We start from the raw sequence: 20,127 nt of genomic DNA on the forward strand, positions 1-20,127 counted from the left end.
TATATTTTTTTAAATATGACTATATGAAATACGATTTTGACTATGGTAACAATCATATTTAAAAAATGTATTTAATATTAACAGTTTGATACTGTAATGTTTTTTTAAATAAAATGTACTAAATACTGAAATCAGAAATTTATGTGCCTTTAGATTTTCGACGATCGATATTTGGGATCCGAAACGGATAACCATCGATATCAGCGATTTCCTGGAAAAATCGATAGCTTGCACTGTGCATCCAGTTTCGCTCCAGCCCTATCGCAAAGTAGTATATTTCAGCAGCGTTTGCGGAATTTTTTGCATTTAAATTACTACAACTGTGAATAAGAACATGATCGCTGTTATAAAGTGTTTTGAAGAGCAGTGAAATAAAATAGTTTAATACTCCAAATCGAGAGTCCCAAATTGTGTAGACGTAGCAACAACATCAAAACGCGTTGGCTGGAAAAGACGCTGCTGGTGAGTTGGAATAGTGGTGCATAAATTGGAAAATAGGTTGATTCGTGGGGCTTTACCCTTTGTTTATTTAATGACTTGTTGGCTGCACCCCGCTCCCCCTCCTATAACCTTTTGTTTAACTTTTTGGCGCAATATTATTCACCTTGACCACGCACCGGTGTGCAAAAGATTCACCGCACATCGGTGCCTTTAAATTCACCACAGCCCTAATAATTCCTACGGCATTTCTGTGCTCAATGGTGAAAGGTCGCACTGAAATTATTCTTTGAAATAACGGAGTAAACATTCAGTCTCAGATTCTGAGAACTTGTTGACAGTGTAACTGTTCAATTGTTTTCATTGCGATTTTTCGGAGTATTTTTTGTTAGGTGAGTTTTAGGTTATGGCTGATGTCAAAAAATTAACAAATAAATTTCGCCTAAAGAGCACGCACGATCATGGCATGGGTTCCCAATTCGCAGTTCGAGGATGATCTGGTCGACATGGAGCCGGATTTCAATTTTGTCCATGGTCAAATGGCCTACGACATCAGGAAGCAAGGGGAGTTATGGCCGCGACCCAAAAGCACATACGAATATCTGAAGTCCCGGGAAAAGAGGAATTCCGAGCTTGAAAATCTCCATGGAAGCAGAGGCGGATCTGGTCGTGATATTCGGGAAAGCCTGCAACTAATGGAGAACATCCAGAAGATAGCAGGCACAAGGCCGCTGGGCGAGCACGCCACAATGAAAGATTGGGAGGATGACAGCACAAATGAGCTGGAGGCGTTAGCCATGATGCGACACTTCGGAATGATGTCCATGGCAACAGATTCGCTGCACGTTCAGCCTGAAGTAAAACCACCAGAAGGACCCATTCAAATTTTAACTAACGGACGGAAGCAATTTCCACTAATTACAGACCCCGAATTCTTTAAACCACGCAAGATTCCCAGAAAGAAGAATCCCAGTTCCAGTGGTTCTTATGCCAGTTCTGGTAGTTTTTATCAAACTGCCAATAGTTCAAGCAGTTCCTTCAGCCTATATGAATCTGCCGAGTCAGATTTTGACAGCAGGCGGGAGCAGGGCGAGATCGGAGAAATACCTCGAAATACCTTACGAACAGCTGGCAGAAAGTTAGGACCAAGACGTGGAATCGCAAGGAAAATTTGGAATCCCATTCAATGAATGAAGGCGGAACCAACAGGAGACAGCCGGCATAACGAAATTACTAACCCAAAGCAATAAGGCCATGCAATTATAAGAACCAAAAAATCAATCACTTTTTTTATAAGCTTTTGTCACATGTAAATAAGCGGCTTAAATGTCGTTTAGAAAATCGAATTTAAATTATACCCAATACAGATATATATTGTTGGCTGCAAAATTCAATATTCAGTTCTACAAATAGAAAGCAAGATACCTGATATTATAGGGTAAACAAAATATTTATCTATTTTAATAAATTAATTGCAAAAAGAATGAAAGTTGAAATTTATATTTTTTAAATTGGCATATATCCCAAACCATTTGGTAATTATTCAATTGTATCCCCTCATAAATATGAAAAAATTGGAATATAGTCGCAAATATGATCGAAGTGACTTGTTAAAATTTATGTTTATCGGTTAAATCGATCGAGCTTATCAACGCTCTTTATTAATTGTATAAAAGGTATAAGATCGTATTTATAGGAAATAATTTTAAGACGTGTTTAATAACACATGCCGGACGTCTCTTTCAATAGCTTTTTTTCGGCATATTGGGCACATATTGGCATGCTTCAAGTGGGTCCGGATGCACATCTCCCCAAAAAGGTGACCACAATTAAGCGAAACCAAGCGGTGATGATCCTTCGCTTCCCAAGGATCCAGGCATATGCAGCAAGAATTTTCGATGGCAATGTTTTTTAGCTGCCGATTTATTTCCTCCTTGGACTCGAACAACAACTGCTCTTGCAATAATTTCTGATCGGCAATCTCCTCTTCCATTTGGTAATATAGCTTGACTTCCTCCTCGCGCATTTTATCCTTCTCTTGAATTGTAATATGTAGCGTCGCCAGTTGCTTGTCCTTTTGCTCACTACTTTTCCTTTCCGCTAAGAGCTGCTCAATCACATCCTTCTTTAGCATCTTCATCAACGAGCGAGTCTCGGCCTTGTTAGTGGACATATTGTTCAAGAAAATTACAAGGTGAACAAAGTTTTTAGACAAGCAATTTTAGAACGAATATATTCTTAGTGAAGGTTTAAGCGTGCACTGCCTAGATTGAAAATCATTTTTCATGTAATCATTAGAAATAGTTGTGTGTTGCAAAATTTTCCAACACTGCCAACATATTTACAGCTGTCAAAAAAAATATTCCTGGTATTTCAAAATAAAACTCGGCCGTAATATTTGCAAATAATTTTTCACATCGAAAACGAGATGGATAAACAAGATATTAAAAAGTTGACCAAGAAAAAACTAATCTTTGAGGTCATTAAAGAGCGAAAACGGAATAAGGAAAAGGACCAAATCATCCATGATAGACTCGAGTCCAAAAAGCGTTTGCACGATCTGCGACTGCAGCTGGACAAGGAGAAGAACATAACGAAGGAGTTGCGACTGAAGCTATCGCAGCAGGAAGCGATTGCAAATCAAGCGCAGAACATGTCTGCGAAACTACAGAAGATCGCCAACGAGAACAAGTGCTACATCTGCAAATTGAAGTATGAGGTTACCGGAGGACATCGCGCAGTTTCCATTAAATGCGGTCACCTTTTCGGAGAGAAGTGCATCCTAGATCACTTGAAGCGTAGCAAGGCATGCCCCATCTGCAAATCACTGACTAGCTATAAGGATGTTCGCTTTATTATAGCAGGCCAAAACTTGTGCACGGCTGAATTATTAATATAAACATTATATTTGCTGGGAAGTTGGACAAAATAAAAACCGAAGCAAAAGAAAAAAGAGAAATTAATATGTTAGTAGATGTTTATGGCACACAAACACAAACCTTTGGATAATTAAACCATCACAATCATTTTCTCAATTTTCATTTAATTTCCCTAATTCAATAAATAGATCATTTGAACATTTTGCAAGAGTGTAGCTCAAGTGGAGTGAGCCCCTTAATTCCTTAATCAATAAACCCCACTCCGCTATATACATAATATGTTATTGTTGTTGTGTGGGGGAACTATTATTAATTTGTCAAAAACGACGCGCCAATCAATTAGGCTCAATAATCTGTCGCACAGTTGGCCAAATAACATTGAGAAATTGGCTCACTTAATGAATAAGAGGGAATTAGAAAAGTAGCAGCAATAAGGGGAAGTAAAAATGATCAAACCCACAGAACACCAAAAGAATCACGTTAAATAATGTAATGTAACATTAATGTATCTTTGTATTAATAATATATGTACATATTTTTGTGCATTTTCTTATTTAGAGCAAGGTCCTTATCTGACTAATTGAATCAGGCTACAGTAACTAACTGGCTAAATTAGCAAACTTGTGCTGAGTTTGGTCGGTGGGAGTTGTCTGTCTCCTTTTTGTGGTGGCTGCTCCTCTCCCATTTTTTTTCGCGTGCATCTTCTCTTCTCGCCCGAGGAGAGTGTGAACTCACGTACACACGCAGCCAAAAGTTTTTAGTTCCGTGGCAACCGCGTGCGTCTTTTGTTTCCTTTTTTCTTCTCTTGCGATTTTCTCTACTTTGCTCCCTTTTCTTCTATTCGCCGGGGTTGTCAAGCAGAAGTTTTGTTGTTATAAGTGGTGAAATGGATGCTGAAGTTGTTGTGTTTTATGCATAGGCCTGGTGCTATTGTTGTTGTTACGCAGTTGTACATAAATATCCAAACAAGCCTATGTGTATGTACATAAATAAATATGGATGTTGTCAGCGAAAAGTTGTCAATTCAAAGGGGGGTGGTGGTAACTGGGGAAGGGGAATGGTTGGGTGGGAGGGGGGTGGGGAGGGACTACATGCATGTATGGCTATATGTTAACAAGTCTGGAGTCGCGGTCTTATTCGATGAGTGAAAGACGAAGCAAAATCAAAAATAAAAACAATTCGACAAATGGCGCAAGCTATTAAAATAAATATGTACAATGTGCAAGCAATTTTTTTTCGGGTGGACCCAAATGTTCACATCGAAATATCCGTTTAAGTGTACCAAAATGAAATCTCTTTTTGTGTCAATTGTTAGATTGCTGCTTACATTAAAACCAAAAGCATTTAAAATATGAAAACATTTTTGGTTGGATTTGATTTCTCTTGACGCGCACTCTTATGAAAGTTTAGCTTTGTTTATACTTTAAGGGCATTCAAGTGCCTTTAATTTGTGTACCTACCCCTAATCCAATTTCAAAGTATCAAATTTCGCTATATTAGGTAGTGAATCCCAATCAGCTTTGTTTACAAGGTCCACTCCAATTCCTACGCACTCCAGTTGTGGCGAGAGTTTCTTATGCGACATCCACTGAAGCTGGAGCTGCCAAAAGGTAAGAAGCGCACAGTAGGGCAACGTCAAAGATTTACCAAAAAAATTTCTAAATGCTTGTTTGAAAAATAAAATGGTTAGGATATACATATTAACCAACCTTTTATTTGTGTATAATTTTTCAATGAAAAGTAAAATTTCAAATCGACTTTATCGATACCACTGTGCAATGGTTGATGGAAGAGTGGAATAAAGAAAAAGGAGCAACAGCCCTCGCCGGTAGCCGGCTTTCAGCCTCTGCTGTCACGGGCAGAGCTCCCAATCGGGCACTGTGGGGTTAAGCCATTAGAAAATGTTTTAAGTTACATTATTACGCTATTATTTTGATATTTGTATGAGTATTTGTAAAGATAATTTTAAAAAAAAGTTGAGAACTATTTTTAATTCTTTAATATCTTTCGTTGTTTCTATTCCATTCTTAATTCGATAAAAAGTTTTTAGAAAAACTATGATAGGAAGATATTAATACGTTTTTGTCAAGGACTGAAATCCATTTACTAAACGTATAATTGTTCAAATTATAACCATGTCAATATAATTCGATTATGTTAAGATGATTATTTCATAATAATAATAGAATAGGATAGTTGAATGATGGTCCGTCCCAATGTGCACTGCTGAACTTGAGCGAGAGAGCAAGTTGAACTTGCCAAATGCTGTGGGAAGGAGGAAGAGCGATAGGATTTCTCCACCACTACCACCGGCATCCTCCAGCACCAACCCCTTCCCGCCTTTCGTTTTTGGCGCGCGCAAGCGTAAGCTCTCCCTGCTCTCGCGGTCTCTCCGACGCTCTCTGGAAGTTTCGAGTCTCTTTCGAGGCTTTCTCGGTTCGGCGAACCTAGGCGGCAGTTTGATTTCAACTCTCAGACAGGACGAAGCGCCTGCCACAGGATATGGCTGGTAAACTATAGTGGAAACCTACGCCGCTTCGTAATAGTAAATTAATAGTAGTGCTCCTACTACAGCAGTAGTAGGCGGCGCTTTTCAATCGTATCGTATCGAAAGGAAGACAATGACGGGGGCAAGAGAGAAACGAACGGAGAAAGAGTGCAAGGACCACGAGGCTGTTTCATTAAAATTGGGATACAGACAAAACGTGGCTCGCAGGATACCGGATACGTCTGTGTGCGTGTGTGTGCCGCATCCATTCAGGAGGCTACAAAGAAAAAGGACGGCACACAGTTTTCAGTGGTGACTTTCCCGACAAAATCCTAAAAAAGGACAAAACGGTTCGGTTCCTATTTGGTTTCTCGACTTTCGGTCTTCGGGGTAGTTCCTCAGTCTCTCAGAAGAGCAAGATGATGAACCTGAAAAAGAAGAAGAAACCGTCCAAGAAACCGCTTCGCAAAAATTCCGCGCTATTTCGCTCTCAATCTCCAACAATTCGGCGGAAATCAAGAAAAATGTAAGAGATAATTATTTTTAAACATAACTATTCATTAAATATTTAAGTAAACCAGAGACAAAATAGTTGTGACATTCTATAGTATATCTTTAATTGCATACAGTTTAAACAAAGGAAAAATTTTTCAGACTAAACATAAAATCGAAATTAGAAAAATATATATATTTATGTTTGAAAATCAACATATTTTGTTAAATTGACCAACTTTTAAACAGGAACTGTAAAATTACATGGTCATTTACTAAGTTGATGTAAATGGATATACTCTCTTTTGGGATCACAGCTTCAAATTACAATCATATTCAAATCAGATACGTTAGGATTTATTTATATCTATGGTTTGAAGCATAGAAATATAAATAAATTACACATCTATGCTGTAATAAACTTTCAAGAATTCACATTTTTGTTGAGCCCGTACAAATCCACCGTCAACTTAACAGAAGTACTTAAAAACCACAACAAATTGCACACGCGGCATTTAATTTATATTTTTCCAGCCGCTCTTTGCGTTTTTCTCCCCCTCCGTTTATTTTATTTTTGTGCAAGGCCCGCGAAATAAAAAAAGGAAAATCTCGAGGTTAGCAGCGGAGCAAGGAGAAAAGCAACAAACAAAAAATACATATATGAAAATAAAAAACGCCAGAAAAAACTGGCAGCGCTGGTCTGGCCACTTGTCCGTCTGTCTGCCAGCCTGTTAAGCCCGTCCTTTTCTCTCACTGTACCGGTGTATTGGTGTGTATCCGTGTGGCTCGTTTTTATGGCCATGCAATATCTTTTTTCATTTCTGGCTTTCCTGTTCGCAGCCTCCATCTTCTGCGGACGCTTCTTCTTCTCCTGCAGCTTGTGCTTCATGTACAGGGCGCATAAAATAAGATGGGAAAAAAGCGAATGTTCAAATTGAAATACTTTACAAAACTCGTATTTGCTTAGCCTTATCGGCCCCGCACAGATACAAACGCACACACAGACACCTCAGCCAGCGACTCTCTGTCCTGGTAACGAAGTTATATTTTTTTCCCCGCTGTTGCCAAGAGCCTTCGAGTCTTCCAGTCTGGTCTCTGAGATCCGTGGTCTTTTGAGCGCCTGTAACCGGTAGATAAAATGCAGAAGAAAAAAAAACTACCTCATGTGGCATCTGCATAATCCGCAAGCTATCAATAAAGCAGGGCATCCTCTGCTGCAATTAGTGGGCTATATCATTCATCGCAAACGAGACAGATCGTAAAGCGCTATAATGATGATTGGAGCGTGCCTTCTGTTCTGATTTGCAGACAAATCTTAATGATAATTGATAGATTATTGGATGGACAATTTGTTTCCTTTTAATATTATTTATATGCTTGCATTTTAAATCCGATTTAATAATGAAGTAAATGTATATTCAAATGCATCTATAATCTTAAGCAAGCAAAAGGGGACTGTTTATACCAATAATCATGTGCCATGTACATGTCAATGAACTAGTGGTCTTTAACTCTGTCAAATCATAAAAGAGCATTCATAAATTTGTTTACTGCAATCCATTTCCGCAAATCCACGCTTGCGTTCTTCCCCTTCTAAATCCAAGTCACTCCTGATCTTGGCTTACTGGAGGAGACTAAATCCCCTGTTAGAAATCGCAGCTAATGGCTTGGAGTAGCCATTAACCAACGTCATTACAGGGTTTTCTGGCATCAGCCAATAAAGCTAAAGCCAGCTGGCTTGACCATGGTCTGACTTACTCTTGTGCCCAACTTGAACTCCATACTCCTTACTCCAGACTGGAGGTGACTTACCCACAATGTCATTAATTTTACTCGTTGCTGGTTTTCAGACTGCTCCTTTGCCCAGCCGGCGACTAGTTTTTAGTTCGTCCCCTAGCCTAGGCACTTGTCCGAGAGTACACTTTAAAAAAACAGTGTCATAAACAGGATGGAAAGCAATAAGTTTAGGAAATATATTAATATTTATATTAATCTATGTACCACACAATAATAGACTGTGTAGACTCAAAAGCTGCCTCTCACACAATTTACCTCGTTTTAGTTTGCTTTTTATACTTGACTCCCTACTAGCCTTTGCCAACTAGCCATGAAAATGGCGGAGTGTAACTAAATGTGAGATTGTGTTGCTGTGGCAACAAAGACACGCTCCAATCTCCACCCACCAGCCTTTTTTTTCCCCACTTACCACTCCAAACCCCATGGCTTTTCAGACTGCAGTGTGTGCGCTTCGTTTGACTCTTTAATTTTATTTGATTTTTACCCTGTAACTTGTTTGTTTAGGATTCGGTTTTTTATGATCCTTTCCAGCTGGCCCTTCCTTACAGCTCAGTTGCTTGTTCTTGTAAACTTCGTTATCTTCGAATTGTTTAATCGCTCTGGCTTTAAGAGATTTCATTAAATAAAGCTAATCAAAACTGCTTACAGGACAGGACATTAATCTGATCGGACTTCTTTGGTTAAAAAAATGCAGTTAAAAAGATGTTAGCATTATTTCTTTGTCCTTCTTTTCTTTGCTGATAAAAAGGGACCCAAGAACCCAATGAAAGGCCAGACAAATTTATGGTTTTCTGTTGAAAAACTTCATATCATTTATAAAGCAGTGCGTGACAGGTGACAATTTTTAAATGATTTGGGTTCAACCTTTGTGAATACCTTTTAGCTTCGAGGGTGGTGGGATTATATTTAGGCAATGACTATTAAATATTTATACAAATTTAAGGCTTACTTGCAAAGGTTTTCTGCAAACAAGTAGACAAAGCATTACAGAATTATTTCTTTATAGATTTATGAAAGTATTTTCGACAAGAAGTGGTTCTAATTTAGGTATACGAAAAAAAACAGACCAAGAATATTTCTCAGAATTAAAGTTATGTTGGTAAAATTTCGACAAAGCAAAGTCTAACTTAGAAAGGCTCTTAAAACTAATTTGGGGTTTTCCCTCTTTCTGCTCTCCATATAGTTAAAATTTTTCCCTAACATACTTTTCCAACTTTGATATCTCTCGTTGAACTTTTTTCTGATGCTTCTGTGGAAAGTTTTGCGAAAACTTGTCAAAGTTTTTAGTGGAGTTTCATTACTCATCCGGTATCATCTGTCCTCCATTTCCCTTTGCCTACGTTTCCTCCTCTCTTCCCATTAGGCTGGCCATCACTTTTGAGGTTTTATCCTTGGGCTGTCAACACGTGCTTTGACACGCCCCCTTTAGAATCCTGCGGGTATTTTTTGTACCACTTTTCAGTTAGGATGTGTAACACATGTTGTCTTATGTCTTCCATTCCTCACCGAACTTTATCTTATATAAATAACTTATAGATTTTACACTTTCACGCACAAAAAGCGAAATATAACGAATATTATTATTTTTATATTATATATATTTATTTTATTGTTCTCGCAAGAAACTTTAAAATGAAAAGAATTATTTTCCGTGTAAAAACGAATAATACCCTTTGATCCCTTTAGGGATAAACAAGAAAAGGTGACCGTAGTTAACCATCGCGTATCTTATCATAATCCCGCAATTCAATTTGCATGAAAATCGGAGCTCATTGCGAATGCAAAAACGACTTTTTCAAACTTTTCAATTATTTAAACATTTTTACGTGAGAAAAAGTATCGCTAGGAAGCTCCTCAAATGGCGGACACCTAAAAATAGCCGAAGGAAAAAGAAAGGAAACCCGCAAGTACACATACCCATGCGAATAAGAAGGAAAAAATTCCACTCTGTTGAATGTACAAATACACACGCATACAAATGTTAATAGTGGCCTGTTGAACAAGAAAAGCAACAGCATCCTCTTACGCTCTTGTTCTCTCTCTCTCCCTCTCTCTCTCTTTGAAGCGCAAGCTCGGAGACCCACAGCAGCGGTTATTAGAATAGAGCTAGTCATGCGTAACGACTACGTCATATTTTTGCGAGAGGTGGAGGTCAAAGGAGATTTCAAAGGAAGAAAGTGCTGAAATGGGAGAGCTTTTTAGGAAAGCAACCAAAAATAAGGATGGAGGGGGTACCGCTCGTATCTCTATACATTCTCATACCCCTCCGCTGTTTCCCCTTCTATCAGTCCCTTAAAATTCCACAAACTCCCACACAGTCTAATTGTACAAGTAACACCACAGTGGGCAGGATGGGGAAATATTACATAGATCTTATAAATAAATGTGCTTAAAATGTCTGTGTATTTTCTTAATTTTCAATATTTTATGCTAGTAAAATATTTTTCGTTAATATGCAACCACGGTGCTGCTTCTCTTTCTACTCCAAAACGAGTACTCTTTTTTGTTCCTCACTCAACTTCATGTCCTTCGCTTCTATTGCTTCATTCCTGTTTATTTTTTTTTACCGCGAAATCGGCGAGCGGCTGCGCAAAACGAAGGACTCGCAAATCAAGAGCCGAACGGATAGCCGAAGAGGAGAACGAACGAACCATGACCATGCCAAAGGATGAAATATTAACGGCGTCACTGCGAAGAGGCACCAAAAAGTAGTTCCCGATTGGCCCTCTATCTCGTTTTCTCTCTCTCGCTTCTCTACACCACGAAACTTCAAACTCAGCATCCCCATGTGCTTTTCGTTTGGTTAAAGTGTGTGTGTTTGCGAGTAACTGTGAATGACACCGCGGAACGTTGTGGAATCGTGGAACACAAATTAGAAAAGTTTCACGCTTTTCTTTGTTTGTTATTGTTGTCTGCGGAATCCCACTTCAACCCTCTCTACATACATATACATAAACATATATATACAAACATACATATATATTTTTATGCAAACTTTCCGCTAATCGCCGTGTTTGTTTTTCTTATTTTTCAGATATGCACGAGGTGGCGAAAGCTGAGCGAGAATCGGGCGGCAGATGACAAGGACAACGCCACGCACATGGCGGCAAGGCTACAACAAGGATACAGGATACGGGCAACCGGATATTAAACCATCAACACTAGCCAGCACAGAAAAACAAAACTAAGGCGCAACTGCAAGCGTAGTTTTGTGTTGGTTGCAAAAGGCAGTACACCATGGCTGCGACGCTGACGGAAGCGGGAACAGGTCCTGCGGCCACCAGGGAGTTCGTCGAGGGATGGACTTTGGCCCAAACTCTGGGCGAAGGTGCCTACGGCGAGTGAGTGTCTCCGAACTACATACATATATAATTACAAATGCCATCACACACCATAAGACCATTAAAGACCTTATACGCTCAGATTAATAATTACTCAGCTTCAAGTTTAAAAACCTTTTTTTTAACGATGGTTCAAGGGTTTTAAAGACTTTAAATTACCCATGACATTGAGATGCAATGAATTTTATTTAATGATACAAATTCGCAAGTCCGTGTTTTGTGGTGCGTCTGTATGTGTGTGTGTGTGGAAGTCAATAAACCGGAAATGCTGCAGAGCAGCACGAAAAAGAAGAAGTGCTTAGTAAAACGCACTTTTCCGGCGTATTCGCTGTATACATTCATCCCGAAAGCACCCGCTGCGCTGCCCCTTTTTTTAAGGGACTCCTCAGTGCGCATGTCCCCGGTGTCCGGGTCCGGGGAATTCGAGGAATACGGGAGTACGACTAACGACAGACAGACGGCATACGGCGCACTCAATGCACCCGGACGGAGAACAGTCGATACACAGACACCAGCGTTGCAGATGCAGTTGCAGTTCGTCCTGCAGCGGTCGTATATCCGTTACTAATCCCCGAACTAAATCCGATATTTGGATGCAGGGTGAAGCTACTAATCAACCGGCAGACTGGCGAGGCTGTGGCCATGAAAATGGTGGATCTAAAAAAACATCCGGATGCAGCGAACTCGGTGCGAAAGGAGGTCTGCATACAGAAGATGCTCCAGGATACGCATATCCTCCGATTTTTCGGCAAACGTTCGCAGGGCAGCGTGGAGTACATATTCCTGGAATACGCCGCCGGCGGAGAGCTATTCGATCGAATAGGTGAGTTCGAATTTAATTTATATAAGTATGATTTTCAGTCCAAGTGAACTGAACTGCTAACGCTTTATTAAACTTTTGTAAGCAACTTTCGATATTCAAATGTAGTGTTAGGAACTAAAGGAGCTAATAATTTACTTACTTATAACAAAAAAGTTTTTAAAATTAAACTTGAAATTGTGTAAAATTGTAGAGGTTGGGGTAATAAACTGCAATACGGTGGTTTATATTTCTGAAAGCGTGAGAATGATTCACGAACCATACTACCTCTATTTTTTGATGGTATATGGCTCTGTGGCTAACTAAACCAGCCCCAATTGTTGTCCGAGTCAGCACCAACTGAGCTTTTTATCAAAGCAAAAACCTCTTGACGGAGGAGCTACTTAAAGTTTGTTGGCCACTCAACTTGCTGTAAGCCACTATGCGGCATAAAAGTTGTCGACCACAGAAATCCAATAAATAAAATGATCCCCCAAAGCGTACTTTGAAATAGTTAAGAATATGTCTCAAATCTCGTTAGCAAATGGCGATTATAAGAGGTAATAATAAAAGCAAACAACTTTAAATAGCTTAACTGTGTGCACTTAAAGACTTGCCTAACCCACGTACGTTCACGAATATTACCATTTATACGTCTTTTAAAATTGCTTTTCTATCAGCTCTTTATTCCGAATATGATTGGATAAGAATGCTTCTGTTTATGGTTCATTACTATTCCTGCCTCCGTGCTGGCATCCCACATCCGAAACTCATCCAAGTCGTAAATGAGATAGGTGGAGCCAGCGGTTTGGCGCAGATGCCACATAGTCATATAGACGACGGCCAGACGGGGCAAATATGCCAATATGCGACGCGATGCGATGCGATGCGAACACTGGCAGACGACGGACAAACAAACCGACTGCTGACAGCGTTATGCTATGGTTTTGTTGTACTTTTGTGGGTCCAACTTGAAGTTCGTCCTGCCATCCGGTGAATCGAAGTGGAACACACACACACACATTTATATTTCTGCAGCAGCGGGAGCGACAAATCAGACTGACAAGATACGTATCTTGATTACGCCAGCTTTCTGTCTCTTTTGCAATGACAATTTGCCAAATGCATGGGCGGGGGGGAAATGGAAACGCGGGGAAAGGGGAAAATTGGGGGGACAGTAGGTGCCAAGCTCGTGGCATTTTCATAAATATTAACAGCTTGGCAAAAGGTCAGCAGAAGAGCAGCGAGTATGGAAACGAAGAGAGATTGCCCCTAATGGAAGTGGCGTCCTTGCATTGATTGCCACCACTCATTCTGGTCCTGGTGCTGGTCCACCCCCGATTTCGCCTATTCCCAATCACCATCATCATCATTTTGCTCCGCCCTCTCCGCAGGGGATGTTGCATGGGGAGCTGGTGTAATAATCAATGTGGCAGCCATATTTAGTCCCCGGTTGCTAAGCCATTTTTAATGATATCTAGAGATGTTGCGAAGTCTGAGTGATGGGCAATGCGAACCTAATGGCTTTAAATATTTATCAATAAGTATGACGCGATTTTAGTTCAACTTCTCAACTTGAGTCTTTTGAGCATAGTGTTTAGTTTAGCCAACGAAGTATGCTTTTATTCCACTTAACACCAATTAACATTCTGTCAGATAAATTTTCAGTAAATAAAATTTGACTCCCTTACTGATAATTGGCTGTCAGATATTTTTCTGTAAATCAAATATATTTTGTTGACAGCTGAATGAGCAAGTTAAATGCAGTCAATTAAACGAACGTCAATATGGCATTTTATCAAATATTTTATTTTACTACTGCATACATGCACATTTCTAGAGATTGAGATACCAGTTAGTTACAAAAATGCTTATGGTTTTCCACTTACAAACTCACTTTAAAATTTAGCAAAATTATGGAATAAATGCTTATTAAATCAAAAGTTTGTTAAAGAAAAGCATTGAAGTGCACGACCACTTCCATCGCCAATCATGTGGCCACTCACGAAATCAGATCATCATTGGATATCACGCTTGCATCTCTGCTTTCGATTTCAGCGGTCTAGCGCCTGTTGGTTGGGCAACAAAACATCCTTTTCCCAGCCAGGATATTAAATTGGTAAGGGAAGAGGTGGTCGTGGAAGAGGGAGAGGGGGAGGGGGAGCCGAGTGCAATGAATGGCTGCCATAAATAGGTTCAATATGCAAATGAAACATAATGGAGATGCACACATGCAACCAGATGTCCTCGACTACGAACGTGCGTGTGTGCGAGAGTTTAATTGTCTGTTTGCACAGAAACGCATTCATTAAGCTTGTACGCCAAATGGCGAGATGAAAAGCGGGGTATCGAGAGGGCAGGAGAATTGGGGGGCTTATAGATTCGCAACCGATTTGGCCACTCGCTCAATCTGAGCAGGGGGTTCGACATAAATTATGCTTCAATTACAAATGAAATTTTCGAGTAATTTCCCTCATTTCCATTGCCTTGCATAATTTTTGTACTGCTTGGGTGGGAATGCTTCTCTCCCACTCAGTGAAATGCATTTAATTATGCTAAAATGTTACTGACGGCCAGCAATTTTATTGCTTTCATCTCATTTTCTCGGCTTCATGTATGCAAATTTATACTTTTTCAGTTCGACGTTTATATTTGTGCGCTACTCGAACTTAAAGTCAGTCAATATTTCGATTTATTCTTTAGCATATAAGCCTTTGTATACAGAAACTGAAAGAAAAGCGGTGTGAATTTCAGAAAACTCATTCTTTGCAATTCTCAAAAGAAACCAGATTAGCATTCGAAAACTTGCATCCAAATTTTTGTAAACGAACTTTTTAATTAATTGTTTTCCTGAGTGCATGATGCACTTGCCTTCGTTTAATTTTACCTGTGGCCAAAGAGTTGTGCAAATGGCGCCAACATGCCACATGATAAATGAATTGCAAACAATGGGCACCATGGAATGGGGGGCCCACAGATTGGGGCTGGGCTTATAGACGTGGGCGTGGCACACCAGCCCATCTTTATCTCCTGCAAAATCAACATTAAAGGTTTTACACGTTGAGAGTGACAAGAAGAAATCGAAGTGAAAAAAGGGGTAATATTATGAAAAAATGTGCGAGAAGAAAAACTCGATAGAAAATAAAGCTGCTTAAAATAATTACTTGAGTTACTGCTTACCGCTTCTTTCGTTCGAATTGGTAAAGCAGAAATGAATGCTAATTACTTATTTTTTTACATTTAAAAGCGTTTATTGTTATAAACTGTTTTTAACTGTTCCATTGACAGTTATATGTCCGAGTTGTACGATTTTCATCAAATTAAAATCAAAATTATACCTTGTGAAAAAATAGCGTATATCGAATAAGAACATATTGTTATTGAAAGCAACATAGGTACCAAAGCTATAAGAATATATTCTGTTTCAAAGTACCCTTCCCGCTTTTTTTAAAAGTTTCACTCCACAAATGTAAAATTTATTCAATCAAAATGGCAAATTCCATCAACTCGATGCAAATTTTATAAACATAATATTGCTTTCCCTGTTCACCTTTGAACCGCCCCGACAAAAGTGCTAGAGTCAAGAGCAGAAACAAGAGGGTTAAAGGTAAAATCGATGAGAGGCGGATGGATGGGGGAAATGAGATGATGATGTTTGATATCGCTTGCAGGATGCGGCTGCCTTTGACAGTCAATCAGGTGAAAGGCATAGGAAATACAATCTGTCTAGCTATTGCTAACCCCAGGCGATGGCCTCCTCTTCCTTGTGCCTTCCATTGTTTCTCCTTTCGTTTGACTATTTCGATGCACTTCCGAGTCGCACTCTTTCGCCAAAGTGGCTGGCGAGCTAAAAAAACTTTAAAGCTTTTCGTATTAGTACTCCCAGTACTAGAGAACTATCTCTTTATGAGACGAATTTCCCTAATTCTTAAGGTAAAATATATTCCTATGTTGCATAGTGACTTCAAGACAGACAGCCAGAAGTTAAGTGGCCTTTTATATTTGTTGTCTACCTAACCAACAGGTAAACCTGACAACTAAACAAGCATTTTGACATTGTTTGCGCTCGAGCCTTGATTAAAATTGCATAAAACTGTTGATTGTGCTGCGGCTGTTTTATCCTGGGACTTTCGTTATTCCGTGAAAGTAGGTGCAACCGGCTAAGCTCATAAATACTTTACACACACGCGCATCAGAATGGATTGCATTTGTTTTTCACCTTTCCTCCAATGTTGTTGGTCGGCTGCACATTTTTCCCATTTTCCAAAAGTTCAGTTTCGCTGGAAAATATCCATAAAGAAAATACAAATAAATGTATGCATAAAGGGGGAGAGTATTGTTCAACATACCTGTATAAATTGCATTGCAAAATGTGTCGAAAATTGTAATTCAATTTCTGCGAAATGTTTTTTCTTTTTTTTTTTCTTGCATTTTGATCTGACATCTCTCAATTGTATGCAGCATGCAAGCTTTAAATTTGTTTTATTTGTTTCTTTATTATTTTGCAGAACCGGACGTGGGAATGCCGCAGCATGAGGCTCAGAGGTATTTTACACAGCTCCTGTCCGGACTCAATTACCTGCATCAGCGTGGGATCGCTCATCGGGATCTGAAGCCGGAAAATCTGCTGCTTGACGAGCATGACAACGTGAAAATATCGGACTTTGGCATGGCTACTATGTTTAGGTATTAGGTACAACATTATAGAATAATACCAATTATAAGGCAAAGAAGGATACCTAAATGTATATCAGAGGTGCGACTAGAATAGCATTTATTTAAATAGCATCAGATTTAGCAATTTAAATATTATAAATTAAATCCACTCTGCGAGCGAACGTACAAAATCCATTAACGATGGCTAACCGGTAGTGAAAAGTTTTTCTGCACACAACTGACCGACAAGGAGAATAGTTAATTGAAAGCGCTGCGGGCACAGCATCCAAACAAAACATGCCCCTGGTGGTTTTTAGTTTTCAACTAAGCGAAAACTAATTTAAATCGTTAGCCGGTCTGCATTAGAAAGTTAAAAATATTTGTAAGGAAAACAACAAGCGTGCAATTATAAGATTGGTACCAAAGCATTTATTTAAACCATAAATCTACATAGAAAAGTGTGTCTAGTTTCGCTGATTATTCAGCTTTATCTTCTTAATATAATTTTAATATTTTCTTAATCAATGAAACTGTTTTATATTTTAAATTAAGTGTTTCCAAAAACCATATTTTGTACCATATTTTAATGGATTTTTTTCTAGGGCCATTATATAGTTAGTTCGTACTGTCCTAAAGTCATGTGCTATTCTCTCAGTGTAACGACTTGCAGAAGCCCAAAACTTATTCTCAATTCCTTATGCTCTCTTTTCCCTTCTTTCTCGCAATTAACGACGACTGCGATCTGGTTGTGATCACGTCATTACCATGGATCAGGTGCAAGGGCAAGGAGCGACTGCTGGACAAACGCTGCGGCACCTTGCCGTATGTGGCTCCCGAGGTGCTCCAGAAGGCATATCACGCCCAGCCGGCGGATCTCTGGTCGTGCGGTGTTATATTGGTCACAATGCTGGCGGGTGGTAAGTGTGATTTCGGTGCGAGATTGCTTTACATGTGCTCCGTTTAATGCATTTTCCGCTATTTAATTTTGCGTTATTTTGCGTGATTTTTGTGCACTACCTTATAACAACAAACAGAAAACAGTGAAAGAGAATGAAAGCATAAATTCCAGAGCATCGCCATCGATGTAGCCTCGCATTTACGGAAATCAATCAGCTCATCATGCATTATGTACTCGCCCACATTTTTTTTTTCGGTTCTTTGCTCACATTTCTCCTCTTGCACTATTTATCATTTTTGCTGTTTCTTTGGTATTCTAGCTGTAGATTGTTTCACGCACATTGTATATCATCTAAAGCTTTTATACCAAAGCTCCAGCTTAAATTGCTTAACAACGCACCAACCCAAAACAGCCACAAATACAGGAATGATTAATGATATCTCACCCGCTTGCCAAGTCAATTTATTCATGTGTCTTTTGTGTAATTCGTCTATGCTTGCAAATAATCCATTCAAATAATATGGCATATGTTGTTTTGCAGAGCTGCCCTGGGATCAGCCGTCCACCAATTGCACGGAGTTTACCAACTGGAGGGATAACGATCACTGGCAACTGCAGACTCCTTGGAGCAAACTGGACACCTTAGCTATTTCGTTGCTTCGCAAGCTGCTGGCCACCAGTCCGGGGACGCGTTTGACCCTGGAGAAAACCCTGGACCACAAATGGTGCAACATGCAGTTTGCAGAGAATGGTATGTGTTATTTAGTGGTGACTTTAGTGTGTTTAAATCAGTGAATAGTTTAAAAGTCCACTCGATGGCTCAGGTACTTAGTGACTCTCAATGCCTTTGACATTTTGGGGGTCACTCTGTGCCTGTGCTGCCAGTGGGACATAATCTACAAATAAAGGGATAAGTACCAGTGAATTACATTGAAATGAGTGCCTCAGAGTGTAGCTGACTTGCCATTGCTTTGGCGCTTTAGCTGTATGATAGATTTAAACTACTTCATAAAGCTAGATTACCAAAGCATTGGCTTGTGCAGATCAATCGTCGAAAACAAATTAAGCCATGTTTATTTATTGCTATTTATTATTACATTTTTGTTAAATTTGTTTAAACTTATATGTTGCTCTTTTGTTTGCATATTATTTGCTCTTTGGTGATTTTAGCTGTATGGTGTATATGTATTCCATAGAGCTTTATTACCAAAAACCAAATGGTTTCTGCATTATGCTTGAGTTGATTTTATTTGGTATAATTTACTTTTCTAGCGTTACTTGTTCTTAATGTTATTATTATTTAAGAGCTTTAGACTATTACATTTTTAATGCTAAACAACATTTTCTTTTCCTCAGAACGTTCCTATGACCTGGTGGACTCGGCAGCTGCCCTGGAGATATGCTCGCCAAAGGCTAAGAGGCAGCGTCTGCAGTCTAGTGCCCACTTGAGCAATGGCCTGGATGACTCCATCTCCCGGAACTACTGCTCTCAACCCATGCCCACAATGCGCAGCGACGATGACTTTAATGTCAGACTTGGCAGTGGTCGCTCCAAGGAGGATGGAGGCGATCGCCAGGCGTTGGCACAGGAGGCTCGGCCCAGTTACTCCTTCTCGCAACCAGCTCTGCTGGATGATCTCCTACTGGCTACCCAGATGAACCAAACGCAGAACGCTTCCCAGAACTATTTCCAGCGTTTGGTGAGGAGAATGACCCGATTCTTTGTGACCACGCGATGGGATGACACTATCAAGCGATTGGTGGGAACAATCGAAAGACTGGGTGGTTATACGTGCAAGTTCGGTGACGACGGAGTGGTCACCGTTTCCACTGTCGATCGGAATAAGCTGCGATTGGTTTTCAAGGCGCACATTATAGAGATGGATGGCAAGATTCTTGTTGACTGCCGGTTGTCAAAGGGTTGCGGCTTGGAGTTTAAACGACGATTTATCAAGATCAAAAACGCCCTGGAGGATATCGTGCTAAAAGGACCCACCACCTGGCCGATTGCGATTGCTACAAATTCGGTGCCTTAGCTTTTAGTTTCATTCGACCTTAAAAACCTCTCTTGTATTCGGTTATATTTACATTTGTCTAGCCTGTAAGAGCAACTCATGCATCACCTTCGATCAGAATCATCTAAACTTCTCAGTGTGCTAACTTATTTTTAATTCATTGCATTGTTTACGAGTACGTTATGTAGCAATAATTAAGGAGGGCTCTCCTTCGATTTTAATTTTGTTGAATTTTAAAGCAAATGTCGAGTATTGAAAACTAGTTTAAATGTTATTGAACAATAAATCTTATGCGATTTTGAGTAAAAAAGTTTTTTTTATTAT

At 39.6% G+C, this 20,127-nt stretch overlaps 4 protein-coding genes across 7 annotated transcripts; 3 read left to right on the forward strand and 1 right to left on the reverse strand.

The window, feature by feature from the left end:
• Positions 1 to 372: 372 nt before the first annotated feature.
• LOC117141728 (serine/threonine-protein kinase grp) lies at positions 373 to 20,055 on the forward strand. Of its 2 annotated transcripts, XM_033305383.1 has the most exons (8): positions 5,735 to 5,826; positions 5,892 to 6,331; positions 11,129 to 11,435; positions 12,035 to 12,258; positions 16,743 to 16,920; positions 17,665 to 17,807; positions 18,330 to 18,539; positions 19,145 to 20,055. In XM_033305383.1, exons 3-8 carry the CDS (start codon positions 11,332 to 11,334, stop codon positions 19,822 to 19,824), a joined length of 1,539 nt encoding a protein of 512 aa, XP_033161274.1. In that variant the 5' UTR covers positions 5,735 to 5,826; positions 5,892 to 6,331; positions 11,129 to 11,331; the 3' UTR covers positions 19,825 to 20,055. The 2 variants fall into 2 exon arrangements, with proteins under 2 accessions (XP_033161354.1, XP_033161274.1); XM_033305463.1 differs by lacking the exons at positions 5,735 to 5,826; positions 5,892 to 6,331 and adding an exon at positions 373 to 462.
• On the forward strand, positions 375 to 1,938 carry LOC117141864. Of its 2 annotated transcripts, none has more exons than XM_033305663.1 (2): positions 375 to 462; positions 887 to 1,938. In XM_033305663.1, the coding sequence occupies exon 2, from the start codon at positions 900 to 902 to the stop codon at positions 1,626 to 1,628; it is 729 nt and encodes a 242-aa protein (XP_033161554.1). In that variant the 5' UTR covers positions 375 to 462; positions 887 to 899; the 3' UTR covers positions 1,629 to 1,938. The 2 variants fall into 2 exon arrangements, with proteins under 2 accessions (XP_033161554.1, XP_033161479.1); XM_033305588.1 differs by lacking the exon at positions 375 to 462 and adding an exon at positions 567 to 830.
• On the reverse strand, positions 2,030 to 5,633 carry LOC117142022 (E3 ubiquitin-protein ligase RFWD3). Of its 2 annotated transcripts, XM_033306003.1 has the most exons (4): positions 5,027 to 5,633; positions 4,778 to 4,917; positions 3,850 to 4,288; positions 2,030 to 2,596 (listed from the first exon to the last, which is right to left on the reverse strand). In XM_033306003.1, exon 4 carries the CDS (start codon positions 2,576 to 2,578, stop codon positions 2,144 to 2,146), a length of 435 nt encoding a protein of 144 aa, XP_033161894.1. In that variant the 5' UTR covers positions 2,579 to 2,596; positions 3,850 to 4,288; positions 4,778 to 4,917; positions 5,027 to 5,633; the 3' UTR covers positions 2,030 to 2,143. The 2 variants fall into 2 exon arrangements, with proteins under 2 accessions (XP_033161894.1, XP_033161815.1); XM_033305924.1 differs by lacking the exons at positions 3,850 to 4,288; positions 4,778 to 4,917; positions 5,027 to 5,633 and having other exon boundaries at positions 2,030 to 2,633.
• Positions 2,771 to 3,520, forward strand: LOC117141962 (E3 ubiquitin-protein ligase RNF8). Its single transcript, XM_033305795.1, has one exon. The coding sequence runs from the start codon at positions 2,867 to 2,869 to the stop codon at positions 3,335 to 3,337; it is 471 nt and encodes a 156-aa protein (XP_033161686.1). The 5' UTR covers positions 2,771 to 2,866; the 3' UTR covers positions 3,338 to 3,520.
• Positions 20,056 to 20,127: the final 72 nt, after the last annotated feature.

The sequence above is a fragment of the Drosophila mauritiana genome, chromosome 2L (genome assembly GCF_004382145.1).
Source record: "Drosophila mauritiana strain mau12 chromosome 2L, ASM438214v1, whole genome shotgun sequence".
Lineage (NCBI taxonomy): Eukaryota > Metazoa > Arthropoda > Insecta > Diptera > Drosophilidae > Drosophila > Drosophila mauritiana.

Excerpts from the sequence above, each read along its gene's own strand:
- LOC117141864 (XM_033305663.1), top strand. The coding sequence starts at position 900 with ATGGCATGGGTTCCCAATTCGCAGTTCGAGGATGATCTGGTCGACATG.
- LOC117142022 (XM_033305924.1), bottom strand. The coding sequence starts at position 2,611 with ATGTCCACTAACAAGGCCGAGACTCGCTCGTTGATGAAGATGCTAAAG.
- LOC117141962 (XM_033305795.1), top strand. The coding sequence starts at position 2,867 with ATGGATAAACAAGATATTAAAAAGTTGACCAAGAAAAAACTAATCTTT.
- LOC117141728 (XM_033305463.1), top strand. The coding sequence starts at position 11,332 with ATGGCTGCGACGCTGACGGAAGCGGGAACAGGTCCTGCGGCCACCAGG. Across the intron at positions 11,436-12,034 it reads GGCGAAGGTGCCTACGGCGA|GGTGAAGCTACTAATCAACC; the intron begins GTGAGTGTCTCC and ends ATTTGGATGCAG. Across the intron at positions 18,540-19,144 it reads CATGCAGTTTGCAGAGAATG|AACGTTCCTATGACCTGGTG; the intron begins GTATGTGTTATT and ends TCTTTTCCTCAG.